General features: G+C 37.3%; 1 protein-coding gene across 4 annotated transcripts; it reads left to right on the plus strand.

Annotated features, from left to right (window-relative positions):
- The first annotated feature begins 1,838 nt into the window (after positions 1-1,838).
- On the plus strand, positions 1,839-16,670 carry LOC104443592. 4 transcript variants are annotated; one of them, XM_039312719.1, is made up of 24 exons: positions 1,841-2,327; positions 3,404-3,967; positions 4,046-4,571; positions 4,825-4,940; positions 5,704-5,912; positions 6,472-6,591; positions 7,703-7,831; positions 7,918-8,043; positions 8,878-8,933; positions 9,010-9,109; positions 9,358-9,475; positions 9,637-9,846; positions 10,563-10,896; positions 11,509-11,602; positions 12,070-12,178; positions 12,275-12,543; positions 12,640-12,764; positions 13,018-13,252; positions 13,810-13,998; positions 14,087-14,370; positions 15,114-15,324; positions 15,413-15,652; positions 16,004-16,089; positions 16,284-16,670. In XM_039312719.1, exons 2-24 carry the CDS (start codon positions 3,748-3,750, stop codon positions 16,438-16,440), a joined length of 4,263 nt encoding a protein of 1,420 aa, XP_039168653.1. In that variant the 5' UTR covers positions 1,841-2,327; positions 3,404-3,747; the 3' UTR covers positions 16,441-16,670. The 4 variants fall into 4 exon arrangements, with proteins under 4 accessions (XP_018730080.2, XP_039168653.1, XP_010055384.2 ...); XM_010057082.3 differs by having other exon boundaries at positions 3,404-4,571; XM_010057084.3 differs by having other exon boundaries at positions 1,841-2,012; positions 3,404-4,571.
- The last annotated feature ends 3,780 nt before the right edge of the window (positions 16,671-20,450 follow it).

Below are 20,450 nucleotides of genomic sequence, written 5' to 3' on the forward strand. Positions count from 1 at the left end.
CTTCCGATCTTAATTTATTATTTTCAATTCATGAAAAATATATTCTGTAAATCGATCAATATTCCATTATCGAAAATTCGTTTTCCAAAAGCAGCTTTTCATCAAACGAACCGACTTTTAACTGCAACTTGTCAATACTCGGGTCACCGTTCTTTTTGATCCACTGAAATCGAAATTCGTCTCGGTAGCTTTTCCCTAATGAGAAGAGCATATGGGCCACCATGGACACTAAATTTTCTTGACGTCCTTGTCCCCCCGTGAGTGGCCTCATTTCCATTCCAAGGGAGAATGCAGACTCTAGACTCGGCCCACCTTTCCAACCGGATAAGCATGAAAGAATGAACAAACGCTCTGGACGGTCGCCTTACGTCCTCTTCCCTTATCATCTTTCTCCTTGTTTTTTCTCCTTTTATCAAAGATTCTATCAGTCGCGGATCGGGTCAGATCAAAAGATTCCCCGGATATGTGGAAGTATGGACGCCGAATCGATGAGCTATGTAATGTATAATGTATAAAATAAGTAGAATTCTTTGGACCTAAACAATGGATTCCATAAGTTCCTGCTAGTAACCAAGCTCGTTGAATACAAACATTAAACTAAACGTGTAAGAACTAGCGAGCTAAAATGTCACGTAGTCTCTCATGTTACCTTGATGAATCGAGCCATGTCTCACTCTGCAGCATTGGATTCTGCTGTTAATTATCGACCTCTTGCCGATATTGGAGCATGTCTTGTCTACTACTTCTGTAGAAGGAAGACGTAGGCTAAAAATTATCCAAAAGAGTTGGCTCGACAATGAGATAGGTACTTCAGAAGCTTCATTCTATCAAACTTATCGCAATCAGACAAATAAGGGAGACGTGCCTTTTTAGCTCCATTCTATGATTTTTTTAAATAACATGTTTTTTCATGAGAATTCTCTCCAAAGGTTAGGTGAGGCATTGAATGCTATAAGCAAAAATGAAGCATTGCTAGCAAAATCCTTCCCCAAGTAAAATCTATGCGAATAGCATGCTACACTTAATGCAATTAACACCGACAAGGTCAACTTTTCACAAAGAATATCCAAGTTTGCTTTAAAATTTGTATGAATATTACCCTAAAAATCAAGTAAAGGAGCATTCATCACAGCAATTGGAAATATCTAATTTCAAATTTTGAAACGTTTTTATTAGAATATTTAAATAAAAAATAATGTATTCATTTAATAACTTAAATTTTTAGAATAGTTGATAATAGCCCTATAAAATCTCACATTTTTCATGTCTTAAATTTCCTTTTCTTTTTTAATGGGTAAGGAGAAGCCTTCGGTTTGGTCATTCATATGAGGAAGTTAAAACTAAAGATGTGATTACTGAAAAATCGCAATCACCATCACGAAAATAGGAGAAATAGAAAACACGAAGACAACCAAAAAGGAAAAAAGGATAGAAAATCTTCAAAAAGCAGGAAAATAGAAAGGTAGGTGAGATCAAATCTTGGCTTGTAATAGATTCCAGTCCGAGGAGAAACTCCCTTGCCAAACAAACAGCAACCAAATCAAGTAATTTAATCTCCGTTTTGGCGTGGGATAATTAACGACTTTTGTCGCCTTCTCAATAATTAACGCGACACCCAGGAAAATGAAAGCCAGCGAGCGTAGGCAAAACAACACTCTCCAATCCAAGCCAACCACCAGAAAGCGCGCGTCCACGTCAGCGCCCGACGCCTCAAGAAAAAAAGCGAGAGGACCGAAGACCGCGTCTCTCCCTCGTATCGTAAAAGATTCGTCGTAACCGATCGGGGCGGAGCGCACCTTTAAATCGCAATTAATAAATGCCCACCCCACCAGGAGAAAAAAATTTGAAAAGGGAAAACGAAAAGAATGCGAGAAAAAGCGCAGAAGCATTTCTAGAGAGAGAGAGAGCAGCAGCAGCCGCAGCAGCCGCAGCAGGAGCTTTGGCAGGCACCTGAAGAGAGAGACGCGAAGCTTCGCTTGGACTCTCTGTCACTCTCTCTCTACTGACAAACCGTACTCTCTCTCTCTCTCTCTCTTGCGTGAATGTGTGTGTGTGCATGTGGATGTGCTGTGATGGTTGGGAGTAGCAACTTCGGTTCCGCGATTCGGAGGAGTTCATCCGCCGCCGATCGCCTCTTCTCTTGTTGATTCGCGGAATGCACCTGCAACCGAGCTGAAGATCAGAGAGATCGGAGGCGGCGGCGAGGCGGTGACGTACTCCTCCTCCTTTCTGTTCCTCGCCTCACTTCGTTTTGAGCGGGAGGAAGCTGAAGCGAGGTCGCCGGAGAGGAACGTGGAGCCGCATCGGTGGGCTTGGGGATGCGTAGCGTGAGTTCCTCGAGTTCGTTTGATTTTCTTCTTTTTTCTTTTTTCTTTTTTTCGCGTTTTCCTGGATTCTGTAGCGGAATCGGCCAAAGGTTGTTCCCCGGCGGTGTTTTGGAAATCGATGATCCGAGCATGACGAGTGTTCGATATAAGATGCGTGTGCGCGGGTCGGTCTGTGCATCGACTCGGCCGTGTAGCTGGGAGGAAGTGTTGGTAGCAATTGCTTCTAGAATTATCTATCAAGCTGCATTTGATTTGAGGTTTATACTTAGACTTCGTGCAGTGGGATGAGTTTCGAACCTGTGTGATTCTTAAATAGAAGATTCTGGTCCAGTTTATAATTCCTGTCAAATGTGGAGTTTAATAGCTCTGTGTGACGCTTGTCTGTCGCGCCTGCTTTTAGAGAGTCTTGAAGGAGTGCAACTTGCTCCTTAAGTGTCGATGGTCTGCTAAGTTCTGATATCTATATTTGAGAATCAGTTCCTGTATGCTGCTTACTCTCAACTTAGGTGAATCGATTCCTGTGATAAATGCGTTCATCATTTACAGCATATATTCTATGACAAAAAGTTTTTTGGAGCTCTCCTATAGATGCTCTAGCACCGGTAGAGAGAGAGAGAGAGAGAGAGAGAGAGAGAGGAATACTGCTGGACTTTGATAATGCTTATTCTGGTTGCTACATTTGATGAAGCCAAAGCATACGCTATACTCACTATAGGCAGGGCATGGAATAATCTGAGTTAATGACTAAACATGATTTGCACTTTCCAATCACGCATGGGTCTTTCATCGTGTTGATAAGTGATATCCAGATCAGAAACGAAAGTTTCTGTTTAACTTCACGATTTGCTTCTTGATTTTAAATCTCACAAAGCTCCATCATTTGATCACAAATTCACCTGTCATTCTTATAGATCTCTCCGAGTGGAACTGCTGTGATGTATGCCATTCTATAAATTCCTCACAAGTCTTTACTCTGTTGCCACCCAATATCTTTGGAATTTCACTTCCACCATATAATTTTCAGCTCTTAGTTTTTACTATTAATAATTGGTCACTGTGTGGTGGTTTGATGGCAGGTTCAAATCATGGGATCCCATGGACTTGGCTTAAAGGGTAGCACCTAAGACTGCATGAAAGACAAATAGTTTGAAGTAAGGATGATGTTGTGGTAGGAAGAACTTTGGCGACATCTTAGCAAGTCCCTGGCTAAAGGACTGACAATATTACCTGATGATTCTCTCACTCCAGTGCTTTTGGGGTTTACTATCAACAAGGACGGTGCTGTCAGTTGACTCATTATAACGAAAGCTACGTCTCAACGTTGATATGAAATTTACGGATCAGGATGCACTCATGAGTAGTATGTTTTGCTGAGAGAGTGGCTTCCATAACCTTGACCCCTGTGGTGCAATCCTAACTCATGCGTTGCCTTATTATCTGGTGGTTTTTTTGGGGTTATTTCTATATATTTTCACCATCTAACGGCTTGAGGCTTTATGGAGGAGCAGATGATAGGTCAGGTCATTTGCACCGCCGTGGGTCAGTTATAGGCTATGGTCCCTGGGTCACGAGCTTTGCTGATGTCGGGCCATTGACATTTTCTCCTTTAAATGATTCAGTATCCTGTGAAGATCTGGAAGGTGTAGGATCTTTTAATACAACCTGTTTGCTGAACTCAAATTTGTACCTGAGTTCTGATATATACATATACGGTACAGGAAATATTGAGATACTCCCTCGTGTCTCCATCGCTTGTCCAGTTGAAGGCTGCACAATTACTTTCAATATGTCTGGCAATGTTAAAGTAGGTCATCATGCAGCTATAATCGCAGGTTCTGTTGTTTTCTCGGCAGCAAATATGACTGTGGAGGATAAGGCTTTGATAAACACTTCTTCTTTAGGTGGACCACCACCTCCTCAAACTAGTGGTACGCCAGTCGGTTATGATGGGGCCGGTGGAGGACATGGGGGTCGAGGTGCTTCCTGTATAACGAGTAATGATAAAAGTAATTGGGGTGGTGATGTTTATGCTTGGTCCACTTTGTCTAAGCCTTGGAGTTATGGGAGCAAGGGTGGTGGAATATCTGACAAGAGAAAATTTGGAGGAAATGGTGGTGGACGTGTTAAACTCTTGGTGAAGGATACACTATATTTAAATGGATCCGTGATGGCAGAAGGTGGGGATGGAGGGTTGAGTGGGGGAGGAGGATCTGGTGGAAGTGTTCATATTTATGCTGTGAAGCTGTGAGTTCACAATCCTGCGTGCCCTAGTCTTAAAAATTTTCTGCAGATGCCCAATAATTCAAGTCTGCACACGCACACACGTACAATCATGTAGCTTGCCCCTTTTTTCCTGTCAATAATTTTAACTTGTGTGTCCTTACTTCTGGTGAAAAAGAAGTTCCTTACAGATTCATTCTTGCCTGTGCTCATTCTTCATGGAACTCATCCTTTTGGGCAGCTTTCCCTAACTTTTAGTGCTCTTGCAAATATCCAGGAAGGGATATGGTACCATTAGTGCAGCTGGAGGGAGAGGATGGGGTGGAGGTGGTGGAGGAAGAATTTCACTAGATTGCTACAGCATACAGGAAGATGTGAAAGTTACTGTGCATGGTCTGTGCTCATCAGGATTCTGTATTTTTAGTAGCAGAATCAGTTGATTATGTGCTAATCTTTCTTCCTTGATATAAAAATCCAACATAAGCGTGTAACTGCAATAATTGCAACTTTCGTATGAAGGTACATGAAGTATGTATACACGTTTTTCATGTGGGCTATACCTAAAGTTGTCACTGGCATGAAATCTCCTAGATAATCTGTTTGCATTACTTAGATGTGCACCTTGATCAGGATATGTATCATCTTGATAAGAGTTCTAAGCGCTGAGCCCTTGAAGGAATATTAACTGCTGTTCATTTAATAACGAGTAATATTAACTACTATCGTAACTTTTCAATGAGCCTATTCGTGCGAAAGATCGAGGCATTGTTTGATAGTGTGTCTATCTTTGGTTTGTTCTGTGTCTACAAATAACAATTTGTTATCCTTGGCCATTTTGTCTATAGACATAGACAGAGAAAGGAGAGAGTAGGGGTTTCTGATAGAGGTAGGGGAGGTTGGAGGAGCTAACTAGCATGTATGTCTGTACCCTGTCTATGTAATTGAGGTGATTTTTGGAAATTTAGGGTGTGTTTTGAGACTGCTATAGCAAACCTAACCTGGTCATCTTTCATTTCTTTTGTGCATGTTTTTCTCTCTTGAGTTTCAGATACTTCGCATGTACATTGACCAGAAAAAAGAGCTCTTCATTTTTAATAATTTCTTCAAGAGCACTTCTGGGATGTGTCAATCATTTCTTAATTTTCTTTTGCGGCAGGTGGATCAAGCATTGGCTGTCCGCAGAATGCTGGAGGAGCTGGGACATACTTTGATGCATATTTTCTCAGTTTACGCGTTGGCAATGACTATGTTACCACAGAAACAGAGACCCCTTTGCTTGATTTTTCTACAAGTCCCATATGGTCTCACGTGATTGTGGAGAATGGCGCAAAAGTGCTGGTTCCACTTGTTTGGACTAGAGTTCAGGTAACTTAAAAGTGTCCGAGTTGCAGATTTTTGCTTTTATTTAGTTACTTATTTATTTTCCTCTAGATTTGTAGTTTAAATGGTAAATTGCTTGAAGCACCTAAAGTACTTAAAAAATTCTATTTGCTATTAGGATAATATATGATACACATAGCAGTGGCAGACAAAAGTTTGGAAGTATATCAATCCATATTGTTCTTTGAAGATTTCATTTTGCATCTGTTACGATCCACTTGACACTTGGCCCCTGGGCGAGGCATTTTCTCCTGCTGCCGTTGGATCATGGTGGAGTCTATGGAAGAAATAGGCCATAGTATGTGGAGATAGTGACTGAATAAGACACTTCTTCATATTGATGAATTGCTTGACCAGTATTCAAATTTTTTATTTGTAGAATCCTTCTTAGAATTTTCCCTTTGTTTAGCACAAACAAGTTTCTCCTCTATATTTTTTATATCTTCTCAAGTTTTTCCTTTACATTTCTACATCTGCTATCTACTTCACATGCAAAAGTCTTAGACGGGTCTCTTACCTTCCTGTTAAATTATTGTCTCTTAAGGTTAGAGGCCAATTCAGTGTGTACAGAGGAAGCAGCATTGCTTTTGGATTGGCCAAATTTCCAGTCTCAGAATTTGAGCTTGTAGCTGAAGAGCTTTTAATGAGTGATTCTGTCATTAAGGTACATCATTTGCAAATTTATGTTAAATTTTGGCTTTTGTCAATTATGCTTGCTAGCAAAAGGAGTAATCATCATAAACAAAAATTGAAGATGAAAGCCTTGCACAAGCATTTTATACTGTGGTCATCATATAGATTCTAATGGTTTTTGCAAGATCATGTCATGGAGGTCTTCATAAATATGGAAACCATAAGTCTCCAATCGGCATTATAAATTTATGATCTTTATTTCTCTAGTGTCGCTCCTAGTGTGTGTTCAAGAATACAGGATTAATTTCCAACTTCTTATATATAATTTATGGCTTGTAGTTGTGGATGTTGTGAATTGCTTTGCCTGTATAGAGTAGTGGCCAATTACATCCATAATGTATAGCTTTTCGATTAAGACACCAAGAAATGCAGAGCTTTCATAGATGCAGATGCGTTGAAATTATGTCTTTACTCCCAAAAGACCCAAAAATACAGAAAAAAATAAATTGAAGAATCCAATGAAGTTAAATATTAGCAGAGCATTTCAAGGTTCTCACTGCTTATGTCTTCTGATCAATAGCCTCTGCAGGAAAGTTCATAATTGGCAAGTTAGCACATAATTATTCGATATGTTAAGAAGTATCCTCCTATAGTGCCAACTTTCTGGAGAGATACACATGCCTTAAAACGTTGAATGACTCTATGTTGACTAAAAGTTGGAAAGACCTATTAAAGCTCCCTAATATGTTCTGAAGTAGTGGGGTACAGATTTGTGCTAGGAAGTTGAGGCAAGAAAAACCAGAAAATTATGTTAAATTCAATGCTATTAGAAAGCATTTAGTGTTTTGGCTGATGACAAAAAAAGAAGAAGCTTTATGGGAGATCCAATAAAGATTGAAAACATTGGCATGGATGTTCTGAATAGTGTGTGTAAACAACTTTGAGCGGCAAACGTGAATTAAGGGAGTGAATATTTGGCTAATTGTCTTGCTTGCTGAATTAAAACCACTAAGACAACTTACAATTTTCTGAAGATGTATTTTTCTGATTTAGGTTTCCTCGGTTGCTCTTTTAATCTTGCTGCTGGAATTACTTACTATTTGCCTTGTCTGTATAATAGAACCCCTTTTCTTTCATTGAAGGTCTATGGAGCACTTAGGGTTGCTGTCAAGATGTTACTTATGTGGAACTCAGAAATTCGAATTGATGGAGGGGGGAATACCGTTGTCACCACCTCTGTCCTTGAAGTCAGAAATCTGGCAGTCTTAAATGTATGACTTCCTATGGTATTTTTGTGCATAAAACTCCAAAATGCATATTATTTTTCAGATGCATGATTGCATTTGTTGTACTGCAGCATAACTCCATCATTGGTTCAAACACAAACTTGGCCGTGTATGGTCAGGGATTACTGAAGTTAACAGGTCATGGTGATGCAATCAAAGGCCAGCGACTTTCCCTGTCTCTCTTTTATAACATCACTGTAAGACATTGGTCATGTAGTTTATGCCATCTCTGTGCCTGTACTTTTTCTTGAATCTTTTCATTCGATGTTGTGTGAGAGAACCTCCTTCATTTACTGTTGACTTAGTGTTAGATATCCATTCGTATCTCCAAAATTGTGTCAATTCACTTGAATAAAAAAATAATGTGTACAGTCGAAAGTGAGCAAGCATATCTGCCTGTACGCATTGGGAGCATGCCCCCACGTAGCCAGGGGGTGGTGGGGGAAGTATTGTAAATGTGATGGCTAAACAGTTGCTATACTTCCCAATTTTGTAGAAGTTGCGGAGAAAATGTTTATGACCATAATGCTTAATGCATATAATAAGAATTATGTAATAAGGCTATGCCATGCTAATAGGACCATCCCATGCTCTCGTGCCAAAGTACCCTATGCTCTTTCCATTGCATTAAGGTCTTTTTAGCATTAAAGGTCATTGTCAATTCAAAATATAGTACATTTTTGTGGTCATAAACAATATCAGCTCAGCTGTCCTCTCTTCGTGATATGTGCATGTCTTACGTGTGAGAATTTGTGTGTTTTGGTATATTGATTAGAATTGTTGCATTCCAAATTCAAGAACTGCAACTTATATCTTTAGGGAAAGGAGTATCATAGCGCTTTTCTTGTTTTGGTCCCATAACATGTTTTGAAAAATGACATTATTTAAGCTTCAGCTGTTACATCCGAATGTATAATATGCTATCTATACCATGTCACTATCATTCCTATATGATTATTACAGTTCGTGGGATGCCTACCAGTCTATATATTTTCCGTACTTTTCTTGTTATAAATGTTCTATATTTACAGGTTGGGCCTGGAGCAATACTTCAGGCTCCTTTGGATAATGATGCGACTCGGAGAGTGTGAGTATAATACGTTGATTTTTTCCCAGAGTTCTGATGGATGAATTTTGTTTTGATTACTTCTTTACCTTCATAGGGTAACAGATTCCCTTTGTGGGAGTCAGACCTGCCCAATGGATCTTATTACTCCACCTGATGATTGCCATGTTAATTACACGCTATCCTTTTCTATCCAAGTAAGTATATGTTTGACCAAGTCTTTGACGCAAAATATATTCATGCCTAACATACTGAGGAAAAAGCTTGATTTGGAAAATCCTTCTATGAAACATGCTATATGTGTGGATTCCGATTGTCTCCCACTGGCATAGTTTCTCAACTTATTCATTGTGTATTAACTTTTGGCACTTCAGTCTGCAATATACTGTTGTTGCGTGAATGAGGTAGTACAGCTCAAAGGCTTAGACCCTGTTCACCTTGGCAGATCTGTCGTGTTGAGGATGTCCTTGTGAATGGTCTCATCAAGGGAAGCATAGTTCACTTTCACAGAGCAAGGACAGTCATTGTTGATCCAGATGGCATGATTACTGCATCAGAATTAGGTAATAGATACTCTACTTAGCTTTAGCAGCTCCCATTTGCTTTGTTGTTTCCCTAATTTATTTCTCCTTTCACTATTCTGGTTGAATAAGTGAATCTCTTCTCTAAAATTAAAGTATTCTACACGTGCACCTTACTCATATATTTTGGAAAAATTCTTCAGGTTGCAATGGAGGTATTGGAAAGGGGAACTTTTCTAGTGGGGCTAGTAGTGGTGCAGGGCATGGGGGAAAAGGTGGTGCTGGATATTTTAACGGGATGGTGTGCAGTGGTGGTACAGATTATGGTAATGCTGATCTTCCGTGTGAACTGGGAAGTGGAACGGAGGGTCCTAACCAGACATATGGACAGACAGTTGGAGGAGGAATAATTGGTAAATTTTCTTCATTTGGTCATGCAATTATTGCTGTTAGCGGTCCCTTCTCTATAATAGATAACAGGGTAAATTCCATTTTCGATTTATCAACTCATCTTCTCATTTATCTTTAGTCAATACATTTCATATTGTTTAAATTAATTCACTGACTTCATTTTATTTTTTTCCACTCAATTGGATATTTCTACTACTCTAATAGTAAATGGCATGTTAAAAGTGATAAAAGATTGTGAAACAGTGGCCCATCAGTTGGTCTGGAGATATTAGGGTGACACATCAGTTGAACATCAGCTTATGATAGTCAATTAACTCGCTATGCTGTGGCTGTGTTAATCAACCATCAAGGACTCTTCATTGACTGACGTATTCCTGATTTCACTTGACAGCCCACGTAAGGTTTTAAGGCAAGACAGTGTGCTTAACCATTGTTTTTTATGGTTGAGCATTTCTTGTGAAAATCTTACAAAATTAAAGGAGTGAAATATAAAGCTGATTGACCTAATCCTAACAAATTAAATTTTTATCACCAATTGAAATGAAGTGATAAATTGAGTATCATAAGTGATCTTTGGTTAATAATCACACTTGTAGGAGGTCACAGGTCATTCATACTTTAGAGCTGCATGTTTGTAATAGTAGATTGTTAGAGTGTTTTCACTAATTTGTGTGAACTCACATTTTTCTTTGATGCCAATGTTTTTGTATTCCTATAGTTATGGGATCAAATCAATGGCCACTTCTTAGACTTGAAGTTTATGGATCTTTGAGAGCTGATGGGCAGAATTCTGGAACTTTTGGTACATCTATGAGGAACAGCAGTAGTTCTCTGGCTGGTGGACTTGGTGGAGGTTCTGGGGGAACAATACTTCTTTTCCTTCAAGAGGTTATAATTGGAGAGAATTCATATTTGTCTATTCGTGGCGGAAAAGGTGGCACGCTTGGAGGTGGCGGCGGCGGCGGCGGTAGAGTCCATTTTCACTGGTCTAAGATTGGTATTGGTATGGATTATGTTCCAGTTGCAACAATAAAAGGCTCCATTAACAGCAGGTATGACCAACAATTACGATTCCATTACAAATAATAATGATATTTGAAGTGGTTAGGACTTTGATGTTTATTGCTGTGCAATTTTAATTTCTTAGTAATTTTTTTTTTTTTGGGCTGGTAACTTCCCAGAAAGTGGACATACAGTTAGAGAAGAGAAAAGTTTTTGCAGGGAATGATACATCAGGAAATGATGTCTCTTAAAGTCGGTTCTATTGTCTGTAGGGTGTTATTAATTATGAGTTATTCTAATCTTCTACTTCCTCTGTTACCTGTGGGGGGGGGACAGGGAGTTTTTGCTCGTGTCTTTTGTACCCTTTAGAGAACTTGTTTTCATGGATGATCAGCCATGGTGTTGGGGTCCGATCCACTCTACTATCCAGCATGTGATTTATCCTAGTTAAGCGGCTATGTCAAGACTGTTCTATGTTTGACCTGCGTGAGGCTTTCACAAGAAAGTCAAATCTGAGCATGCCCATCATGTGAGAGATTTCCCTCATGTTGTGAGGATGTAAAGAAATGCTATTATAATATTGCAAATCTCTTTGTACAAGCTTAGAACTCGTCTGAATCTGTGTTCATAGTGGAAAATGCTTACAACCTCATGTTCAACAGTGGAGGTGCTGGTGCCAATGGTGGTTCTGATGGAGAGAAAGGTACCATTACAGGGAAAAAATGTCCTGCAGGCCTTTATGGTACATTCTGTGAGGTACTAAAGTTCTGCAGCCTGCTCGTCATTGTCAATATCTGTTTACCATGGTGCCCTTTTTTTTTTCCTTGTACACCTGAGTTTGAGAAATATCGTATACGATTTTCCTATTTTTCTCCAATTTTTTGGCAATCCTCTTCAAATATTACTTGGGCTTATTCAACTCAGGGAAAGACAGTTATAATTGTGTGGTTTCCTTAACCCAGTCCAATCCTGATCAAATACATTGCTAACATTTCATGTACTCGAGCTTGTATAAAAATATATCTTTGTTAATAAATGGGCGGGGCGATGGGTTGTAATATCCAATAACAAATATTCATTTTATGGTCCTTAGAGAGCTAAATAAATTTTAAGATTTTGATTGTTCCGAAGTGGTTAGTTATATTGATCACTTGCATAAGTTTTAATAATTGAATTTAGATATTCCTGCAAGTACTTGAATTAATAATGCTGCTAACTGACAGGAATGCCCTATTGGTACTTACAAAGACATTGAAGGCTCTGATGCAAGTCTTTGTATTCCTTGCTCACTTGACCGCCTTCCTTACCGAGCAAATTTCATATATGTACGCGGTAAATCTTTCAGCATTTTTGCCTTAACTCTGCTTTCATTCCTTGTCCTTCTTTTCTTTGGTTATTGCATACTATGAGAGTTCACGCTTGCTGCAGGAGGAGCTATTCACCCATTTTGTTCCTATGAATGTGTATCTAGCAAATATAGAATGCCAAAATGTTATACACCTCTTGAAGAGCTGCTCTATACATTTGGAGGGCCATGGCCTTTTGCACTTCTTTTAGCATTCTTATTGGTGCTTCTTGCTCTATTATTAAGTGCTTTGAGGATTAAAGTTGTTGGACTGGGCAGTAGTTGTTATAAGGATAATGCAAATGAGCACCCAAGTCGTCATCATTCTCCCTATCTTCTTTCCCTGTCAGAGGTATGTTTTTTCTCAAAACCTTCTCTTCTTGTGGTTATGGCAAGTTAAAATGTCACAATATCATACCTGGTAAATCATCTCTAATTTTGATTTTAGGTCCGTGGAACAAGAGCCGAAGAAACCCAAAGCCATGTACACAGAATGTACTTCATGGGTCCCAATACCTTCAGAGAGCCGTGGCACCTTCCTTACTCCCCTCCGGACTCTGTTATTGACATTGTGTAAGAAGATATACCTATTCGAAAACTGGGCTCACTATAAAATACATTTAATGCAAACTCTATTTTTTCCCTTTGAAGTTGTCATTGGGTAAATGCATTGAAGTAGCTTAATTGTTGATAGTTTCCATCTGCCAAGATAATTTGGTTGCTCTAGCCATTGAAAGTGGAAAAGATGTCATCACTAACATTGATCGTTACAGAGGCTCACATGCTCCTGAGTGCTGATTTTGGGTCTGATATCATTGTTTGGTAGGTATGAAGATGCTTTCAACAGATTTATTGATGAGGTTAATTCAGTTGCTGCATATGATTGGTGGGAAGGCTCAGTGCACAGCATACTGGCAGTTCTTGCCTACCCTTGTGCATGGTCCTGGAAACAGTGGCGGAGGAGGAAAAAAATCCACCGCCTTCAAGAATTTGTCAAATCTGAATATGATCATTCATGTCTTCGCTCTTGTAGGTCGCGAGCACTCTATAAGGGGATGAAGGTCTATCTCTACATTTGTTATTTTTACATGATTAGTTAATTCTATACGTCACTACTTAATGTGTTAACTGAGTTATGGTCACAATAGATACTCATTCATACCACAAATTTCCATCACTGGTGCCCAGACATATTGCTATGGTCAGTCAATGCACATTGCTTACATGTTGATTTTTTCTGTATGGTGTAAGATGAGATCCACACATTCCATTTGAAGGATGGCATGTTGCTTTTAATTTTTCTTTTCTTTTCTCAAGGTCTTCAAGCAATTCATTACAAATTCCACATACCCCGACAGTTTTTAGTCCCTTTGAATATGCAATTTTGAGTATCCTCGTGCGTGTGTGCATGTGTGCATGTGTGTCCACATTGTAATTTATGAAGTTTGCGTATCCTGAATATCTGCTATGTAAATCAGCAACATGTTTTGTGACTCTTGCAGAGATAATAATGCTATGGGCTCTTGTTAAATTGTAGTCTATTATGATCATTAGATGATTTGGGATACAGTCCCAGGTGGTGTATGTTTCATCTCAGTTTAAGTGGGAATTGTTGCAGGTTGGGGCAACACCAGACCTCATGGTTGCATATATTGATTTTTTTCTTGGTGGTGATGAGAAGCGCTTGGACATTGTGTCAATCATAGAGAAGAGGTTCCCAATGTGTATACTTTTTGGTGGGAATGGAAGCTATATGTCACCTTACAGTCTTCACAGTGACCTTCTCTTGACCAATCTTCTTGGCCAGGTTCATGATCTCTTTTTGATTCTTTTAGTGGGCTTTTCACTTTTCAAATGTTCCTCCAATTTTCTAATTTATGCTACTTTACAAATAGCATGTCCCAGCATCTGTTTGGAATCGCTTGGTGGCTGGTCTGAATGCTCAGTTGAGGACAGTGAGGCATGGATCACTACGTACTTCACTACGTCCCCTTGTTGATTGGATTAGCAGTCATGCAAACCCTCAGCTTGAGTTTCATGCCATTAAAATTGAACTTGGATGGTTTCAAGCAACAGCTTCTGGTTACTATCAGCTGGGTATATTGGTAGCAGTCAATGATTATCCTTCCCATAGCTTGAACTCCTGTGACTTTCTCAATAGGAGCAGTGACTCTTCGAGGTAACTACAATATTTCATGGAAAACATTCTTACTTGAGAACATTTTCATCTGGAAGAAAAATAGTGATCATTGGTTTAGGATAATCTCTTTTTCCTGTGGATAATCATATGTTTCTTTCACCAAATTAAAGTCTTCTCCACATTCTTATAACTATAAGTAGGGTCTTGGCCTTCTCTTGCCTTAGAAAGCTGAAGGAGGATTTACACACTGTTGACTAGTCGTCTCTTGATGTGGATTTTTCCCATATATAGCAAAAATGCAAGAGAAGATCTTGTCCCAAAGTTTTGCATGAATTTTCATGTGGTCGCATGCCTCCCAAGATAGGAGAAGGAAGGATTAGGATGCATGAAGGAGAAGGATAGCAACTTTAATTGTTTATACATCCTGTGGAGTTTATGAGCATGTCTAAATCTTAACAATTGATCCTCATTGTTCTTGTGCTGAAACCAACTTAGAAATCACCATTATCTCAAACTCAGTTATGAAAGGATTGCAAATGGAATAATTCCATTGGCTATCTAAACCTTTTTAATAGGGTTTATATCACTTATGCTGTCAGCTATTCCCCTGTGGGATTAAATATTTCTGAATGTCATGCCTGTACTTATTTTCCTTTCAGTAGTGACATGTGGCCGGATCAACTACATGCACTAGACTATAGTACTTCATTAGTTTCTATAGGAATTAATTCGTATGGCTGTTTCAATACTAACTTACCAAATGGTTCTCTATATACATACAGAAGGAATGCTGCATCTGCTGCACAAAGCACAAAGCAACTGCAACCAAGTCAGACATATGGTAGTCAAGCGTTAAGTCGTAATAGAAGAATTACGGGCGGAATCAACGGTGGTATTATAAATGGCATAACCCTGAAATCTTTGGAATTTAAGAGGGACTTTGCCTTCCCTATGTGTCTCTTACTGCGCAACACAAGACCAGTTGATCGACAGGTGCATTGATACGGATGATTTATGCCACTATGATACCTGATTGTTCTAGTTCAATTTGTTCTTATGTTAATCGTACTCTGTTTTTCAGGGCACTTTGCAGTTTTTGATCACCATGATGCTTTTGGCAGATCTATCCATCACTCTGCTTACGTTGCTTCAGTTCTATTGGATCTCTGTAGCGGCATTTCTAGCAGTACTGCTCATTCTCCCTTTGTCTCTGCTCTCTCCTTTCCCAGCCGGCTTAAATGCCTTGTTCAGCAAAGAACCTAGAAAAGCTTCACTCGCTCGTGTCTATGCTCTATGGAACTCTACATCACTCTTCAATATCGTAAGTGATGCTTTCCCAGCCACACATTCATTGACAAAGTGCATATCCATGGGAGAATTTCACGATAAAATGCATGCATTGCAATCCGCATGATCAATCAGGTCGCTAGGTATTATTAGCAGGGTACTCTTAACTTCCTAGTGGACATGGAATGATTTTTAGTGAAATGCTGCTATGCAACTTCTTGAGGTGGATAACTAGTTTCCCAACTGTAGATAAATATCATGCTCCCGTTCTTTGACACCATGATTTCCTTTTGCACATCAAATAAATTTTGTTAAATTGCTCTCATCTATAGTGATAAAAGGAACTTCTCATCCAATTTGCTGGTTTCTTTTCCAATTCTCTCAGATCGTGGCCTTCATCTGCGGCATTATTGCCTATGGCTCCTCCTTTTTCCAGCCCTCTGACAAAGCCCGTGCTTGGAACAGTAAAAGGTGAGGCAGTCTGAATAGAAATAGCCTTGCCATAATGAGAGAATAAATCTGCTAGACCTCCAAAAAGCTCCAATACTTTTCTGCCGAATCATGAACTGCATCAACCAATCAACTTATGAGCTCTCCCTACACTTCGGGGTTTCATTTCGTAAGCCAAACGCCCTAATAAAAAATCGAACTTATGCTTTTGACAGGGACGACGATGAGTGGTGGCTTTTGCCGGCGGTCCTCTTCCTGTTCAAGTGTGTACAAGCTCGCTTCATCGACTGGCACATAGCAAATCTGGAAGTCCAGGACTTCACTCTTTTCTGTCCAGATCCGGATGCATTTTGGGCCCACGAGTCTTTGTGACAAACGAGCTTTTAATTTTGGCGTCGAAGCTTGCCTTCTAACCTTTTGGAGGCGGTCTCCTATTTCATGCATTAATGCATTTTTTGTTCTTTTAGGAGTATTATGTTCAGATGTATATAAATATAAATATAAATATATGTATATAGGTTTTCTCTTTCTTTATTATCGTTAGTGGTAGTTGCCTATAGTTTGTGCGATCAAATTTGGAAAATCAGTTCATTTTCAATGCTCTTGAGTGGGAGTTGTTTGTAGGTTTTCGCTAGTCGGAAGTAGGTTTATAAATGCTGCACTGAGGCTCATTGATGGATCGAGGATATTGTGGCTGAAAATTGCCTTGCTCCGAATGTCAATTCGAGCTAAATGGTGAGCTGATTGGGCCCATGGTTTTGAACGGGTTACTTGGGGCCCGGATATGGTTTAGGTTGACTTGATCCAGGCTAATGGAGCCTGATGTAGTTTCGGTCTATTCGGGCCTGAACAGATTTCTAATTGGGTTGTCTGGGCCGTATATAGTGTAGGTTGGTTGGTTTCTGGCTGCTCAGGCCTGATATAGTCCAGTTTAACTGGTTTCGGACCATTTGGGACTAACATAGTTTAGACTGATTAATTATCGGGCTATTTGCCAAAAACAAATAATTTACAATTTTTTTTAAATGATTAGTTAATAAAAAAAATCCATTATCGATAACAATTATATACATGTTATGAAATACATGAACGAATAAAATATATGAATGAATATTCATCATATTCATCTTATCTAATGTATTTATTATGGTACATTTGTATCATGCATTTCCTTATACAATGAATGTTCATTTCTCTATCTAGTACATATATTATTTGATACATTGATATTAATGATAAGTACATTCTTGTTTTTTTATAAATAAGAGCATAGTTTTTGACATAACAGTTATATAACAGTCATACACTGGAAATAAAATTCTCTCTGACTTTCTTAACAATCTCCGGTGTCTAATTTTTTCTATTCAATCTCTCTATTTTTTCTATTACATATTTGCAACACGTTATCAGCACGAAGATCTACCAAATGAGTAAATAATTTTTGCAATGTATGTGTTCTTTTTATTAACTTATACTCCATCTTCTCCTATCAATTCTTCATTTTTATTTTTCTTGGTCCGAAGCTAAATTTCAAATCTAAAAATATATGCTCCTGAAGTGGCAATGGATATTCAAAAATCCTTCTAATTAATTTAAGGATTTATTTTTCTAAGAATTATGGCAAATGTTGAAAAGCTCAAATTCTATAATTTAGAAGTAAGTGGAAAAAATTATCTATCCTGATATATTGATATGGAAATGCACCTTCAAAGGCAAGGTCTCACTAATGCAATTACAAATGATGAAATCTCAAATGAAAATGATAAAGCAAATGTGCTGATTTTTATTCGTCATCATTTGCATGAGAGCTTGCAGACTTAATATTTATCTGCTCGAGACCCTTAGATCTTATGGAGGATGTTGAATAATAGGTATGATCATACCAAGACTGTTATCCTCCCTCAAGTACAATATGATTGGTAAAATCTTAAATTGCAAGATTTTAAATCAATGTCTGACTATAATTCCGTTATATTTGATATTATTTATCGGCTTGAATTATGCAATATCAAACTTGTTGATGCAGAATTGTTAGAGAAAACTTTCTCCACCTTCTATGTTTTGAATATTGTATTGCAACAACAATACCAGCAGCATCAGTTTGCCATATACTATGAATTAAAAACATTGCCTGAAGTACATACTAACTTTGAGAAAAATACTGGTATTTTAAGGGCTATAAGCACAAACAATAACATAATCCTAGAAATGATGGCATGAAATTTAACCGTTCTAACTTTGGCCCGAATCATAGCAAAGAAAAGAAATCAAATCAAAGAAGGTGATTAATAAAAGTATTTGTCATCGTTGTGGTATGATTGGGCACTAGTCATGTACTTATCATACACCAATGTACTTTGTTGACCTATACCAGGCATCTTTAAAAAATACGGGTAAGCATGGTGAATCTCATGCCATTAAAATCAATCATACTACCATAACTACTATTGAGGCCAACAATATATCCGTTGGTGAGACTCTTCTTACTCTCAAAGTAGCAAATACATCCCTAAATGTCTCTGATTTCTTTGAGCACTTCTAATTACTTTGATGATGAATTTTAATAATTTCTTTTTAGTTGTTTCGCTTTAAATGTATTACTTTTTATTATTCTTTCATATGGTTATGAAATGCTTATAAATCTTATATATTATTTAGGGATAAGTGTTCCAGAAGTCACTATAAGCTTTCATCGAAAATGCATTTCGGTTAAAACTTACAAAAAGTGCATTTAAGTCCTAAAACTTGTCAAATTGTTTCAAACGAGTCCTAAGATCGACGCCGTTAGCCTTTTCCGTTATAAATGCTGATGTGGCATTTTAAATAATTTTTATTTTCCATGTGAATTTTTTTAATTATTTTTTAAAAAATTAGATTTAAAAACTAAAAAAAATCAAATTTATTGATTTTATCTTATTTTCACCAAAAAAATTTAAAAAAAGTTATAATATTTATTAAAAAAATTAATTTTTTTAGTTAAAATATTTATAAAAAACATATTTAAAAAGTTAACATTATTTTTTAATTTGTTTTTAAAAATTTTAAAATAAAATTTTTAACTTTTCTTTTTAGTTTTTGTTGAAAATAAGATAAGAATAAATTTAATTTTTTAGTTTTAAATCTATTTTTTTAAATGGATAAAAATTAATTAAAAAATAAACCTGGAAAATAAAAATTATTTAAAATGCCACGTCGCATTTTTAACGGAAAAGGCTAACGGCGTCGATCTTAAAACTCATTTGAAACAATTTGATAAGTTTTAGGACTTAAATGCACTTTTTGCAAGTTTTGGGACTGCAATGCATTTTCGTGACAAGTTGTAGGATTTCTGGTAAGTATTATTTATTTGTCTCTATAATAAGATGTAAAATTGATTAGCTCGAGAAATGACTATATGGCTTAATTGAGGAAAAATATTATGAACTATGCATTGCAATACGGTGAGTTTACAAAACGCAAGATTGATTAGCCCCAACAATGGCTATATGATTTAATTGAGGGGGAGATATTATGAAATATACATTGCACTCTTTTTTCTTGTTGTCCGGTTTTTTCCCATAAGAATTTTTCCAACTTAAATTTTTTAACAATGCAATTAATGCATCTATAAAAGGGAGTTGTCATAAAATTTATGATTTGCACTCTTTTTCCCTTTTGTCCAATTTTTGTCTCATCGGGTTTTTCTGACTTAGGGTTTTTAATAAGTCTAGTTTTTGTCCCATTGAGTTTTTCCGACTTAAAGGTTTTTAATGAGTCCAATTTTTGTCCCACTAAGTTTTTCCGACTTAAACATTATCATTCGATGCACATTTGTAATGAATACAATAAATATTCAAGGGAGAATATTATAAAATACACGAATGAATGAAATACATGAAAGAATATTCATTATATTCATCTTATCTAGTATATTTATTATGATATATTTGTATTATACATTCTAACTACATCTCCCTATACAATGAATGTTCATCTCCATATCCAATACATGTATCATTTGATATATTGATATTAATGATAAATACATGATTATTTTCCTATAAATAGTAGCTTAGTTTTTATTGTATACATAACAATTATATAATAATCATACACTAAAAATAAAATTCTCTCTTCTCTCTCTTCTGACCTTCTCTACGATCTCTGGATTTTTTCTACTCAATCTCTCTATTCTCTCTATTATACATTTGCAACGCAATATTTTACAATAATACAAACATTTTAGTAGGCAATTTAAATGTTTCTTCCATTTAATTTTGTGTCAATGCAAGTAACTTTTTAAAAAAAAATAATTTTCAAATTATTCATTTTAGCAAATTTTTTTTTTAAAAAAAAGCCTTAAAAGTAAATCTTTTCCTGAACCAAATCAAAACAAAAATTAA

Source organism: Eucalyptus grandis, chromosome 5, assembly GCF_016545825.1.
Source record: "Eucalyptus grandis isolate ANBG69807.140 chromosome 5, ASM1654582v1, whole genome shotgun sequence".
NCBI lineage: Eukaryota > Viridiplantae > Streptophyta > Magnoliopsida > Myrtales > Myrtaceae > Eucalyptus > Eucalyptus grandis.

Coding starts and splice junctions, on each gene's coding strand:
- LOC104443592 (XM_010057082.3), top strand. CDS start 3,748: ATGCGTTGCCTTATTATCTGGTGGTTTTTTTGGGGTTATTTCTATATA. Junction 4,941..5,703: donor TGTGAAAGTTACTGTGCATG/GTCTGTGCTCAT, acceptor CTTTTGCGGCAG/GTGGATCAAGCATTGGCTGT. Junction 15,653..16,003: donor CTACATCACTCTTCAATATC/GTAAGTGATGCT, acceptor CAATTCTCTCAG/ATCGTGGCCTTCATCTGCGG.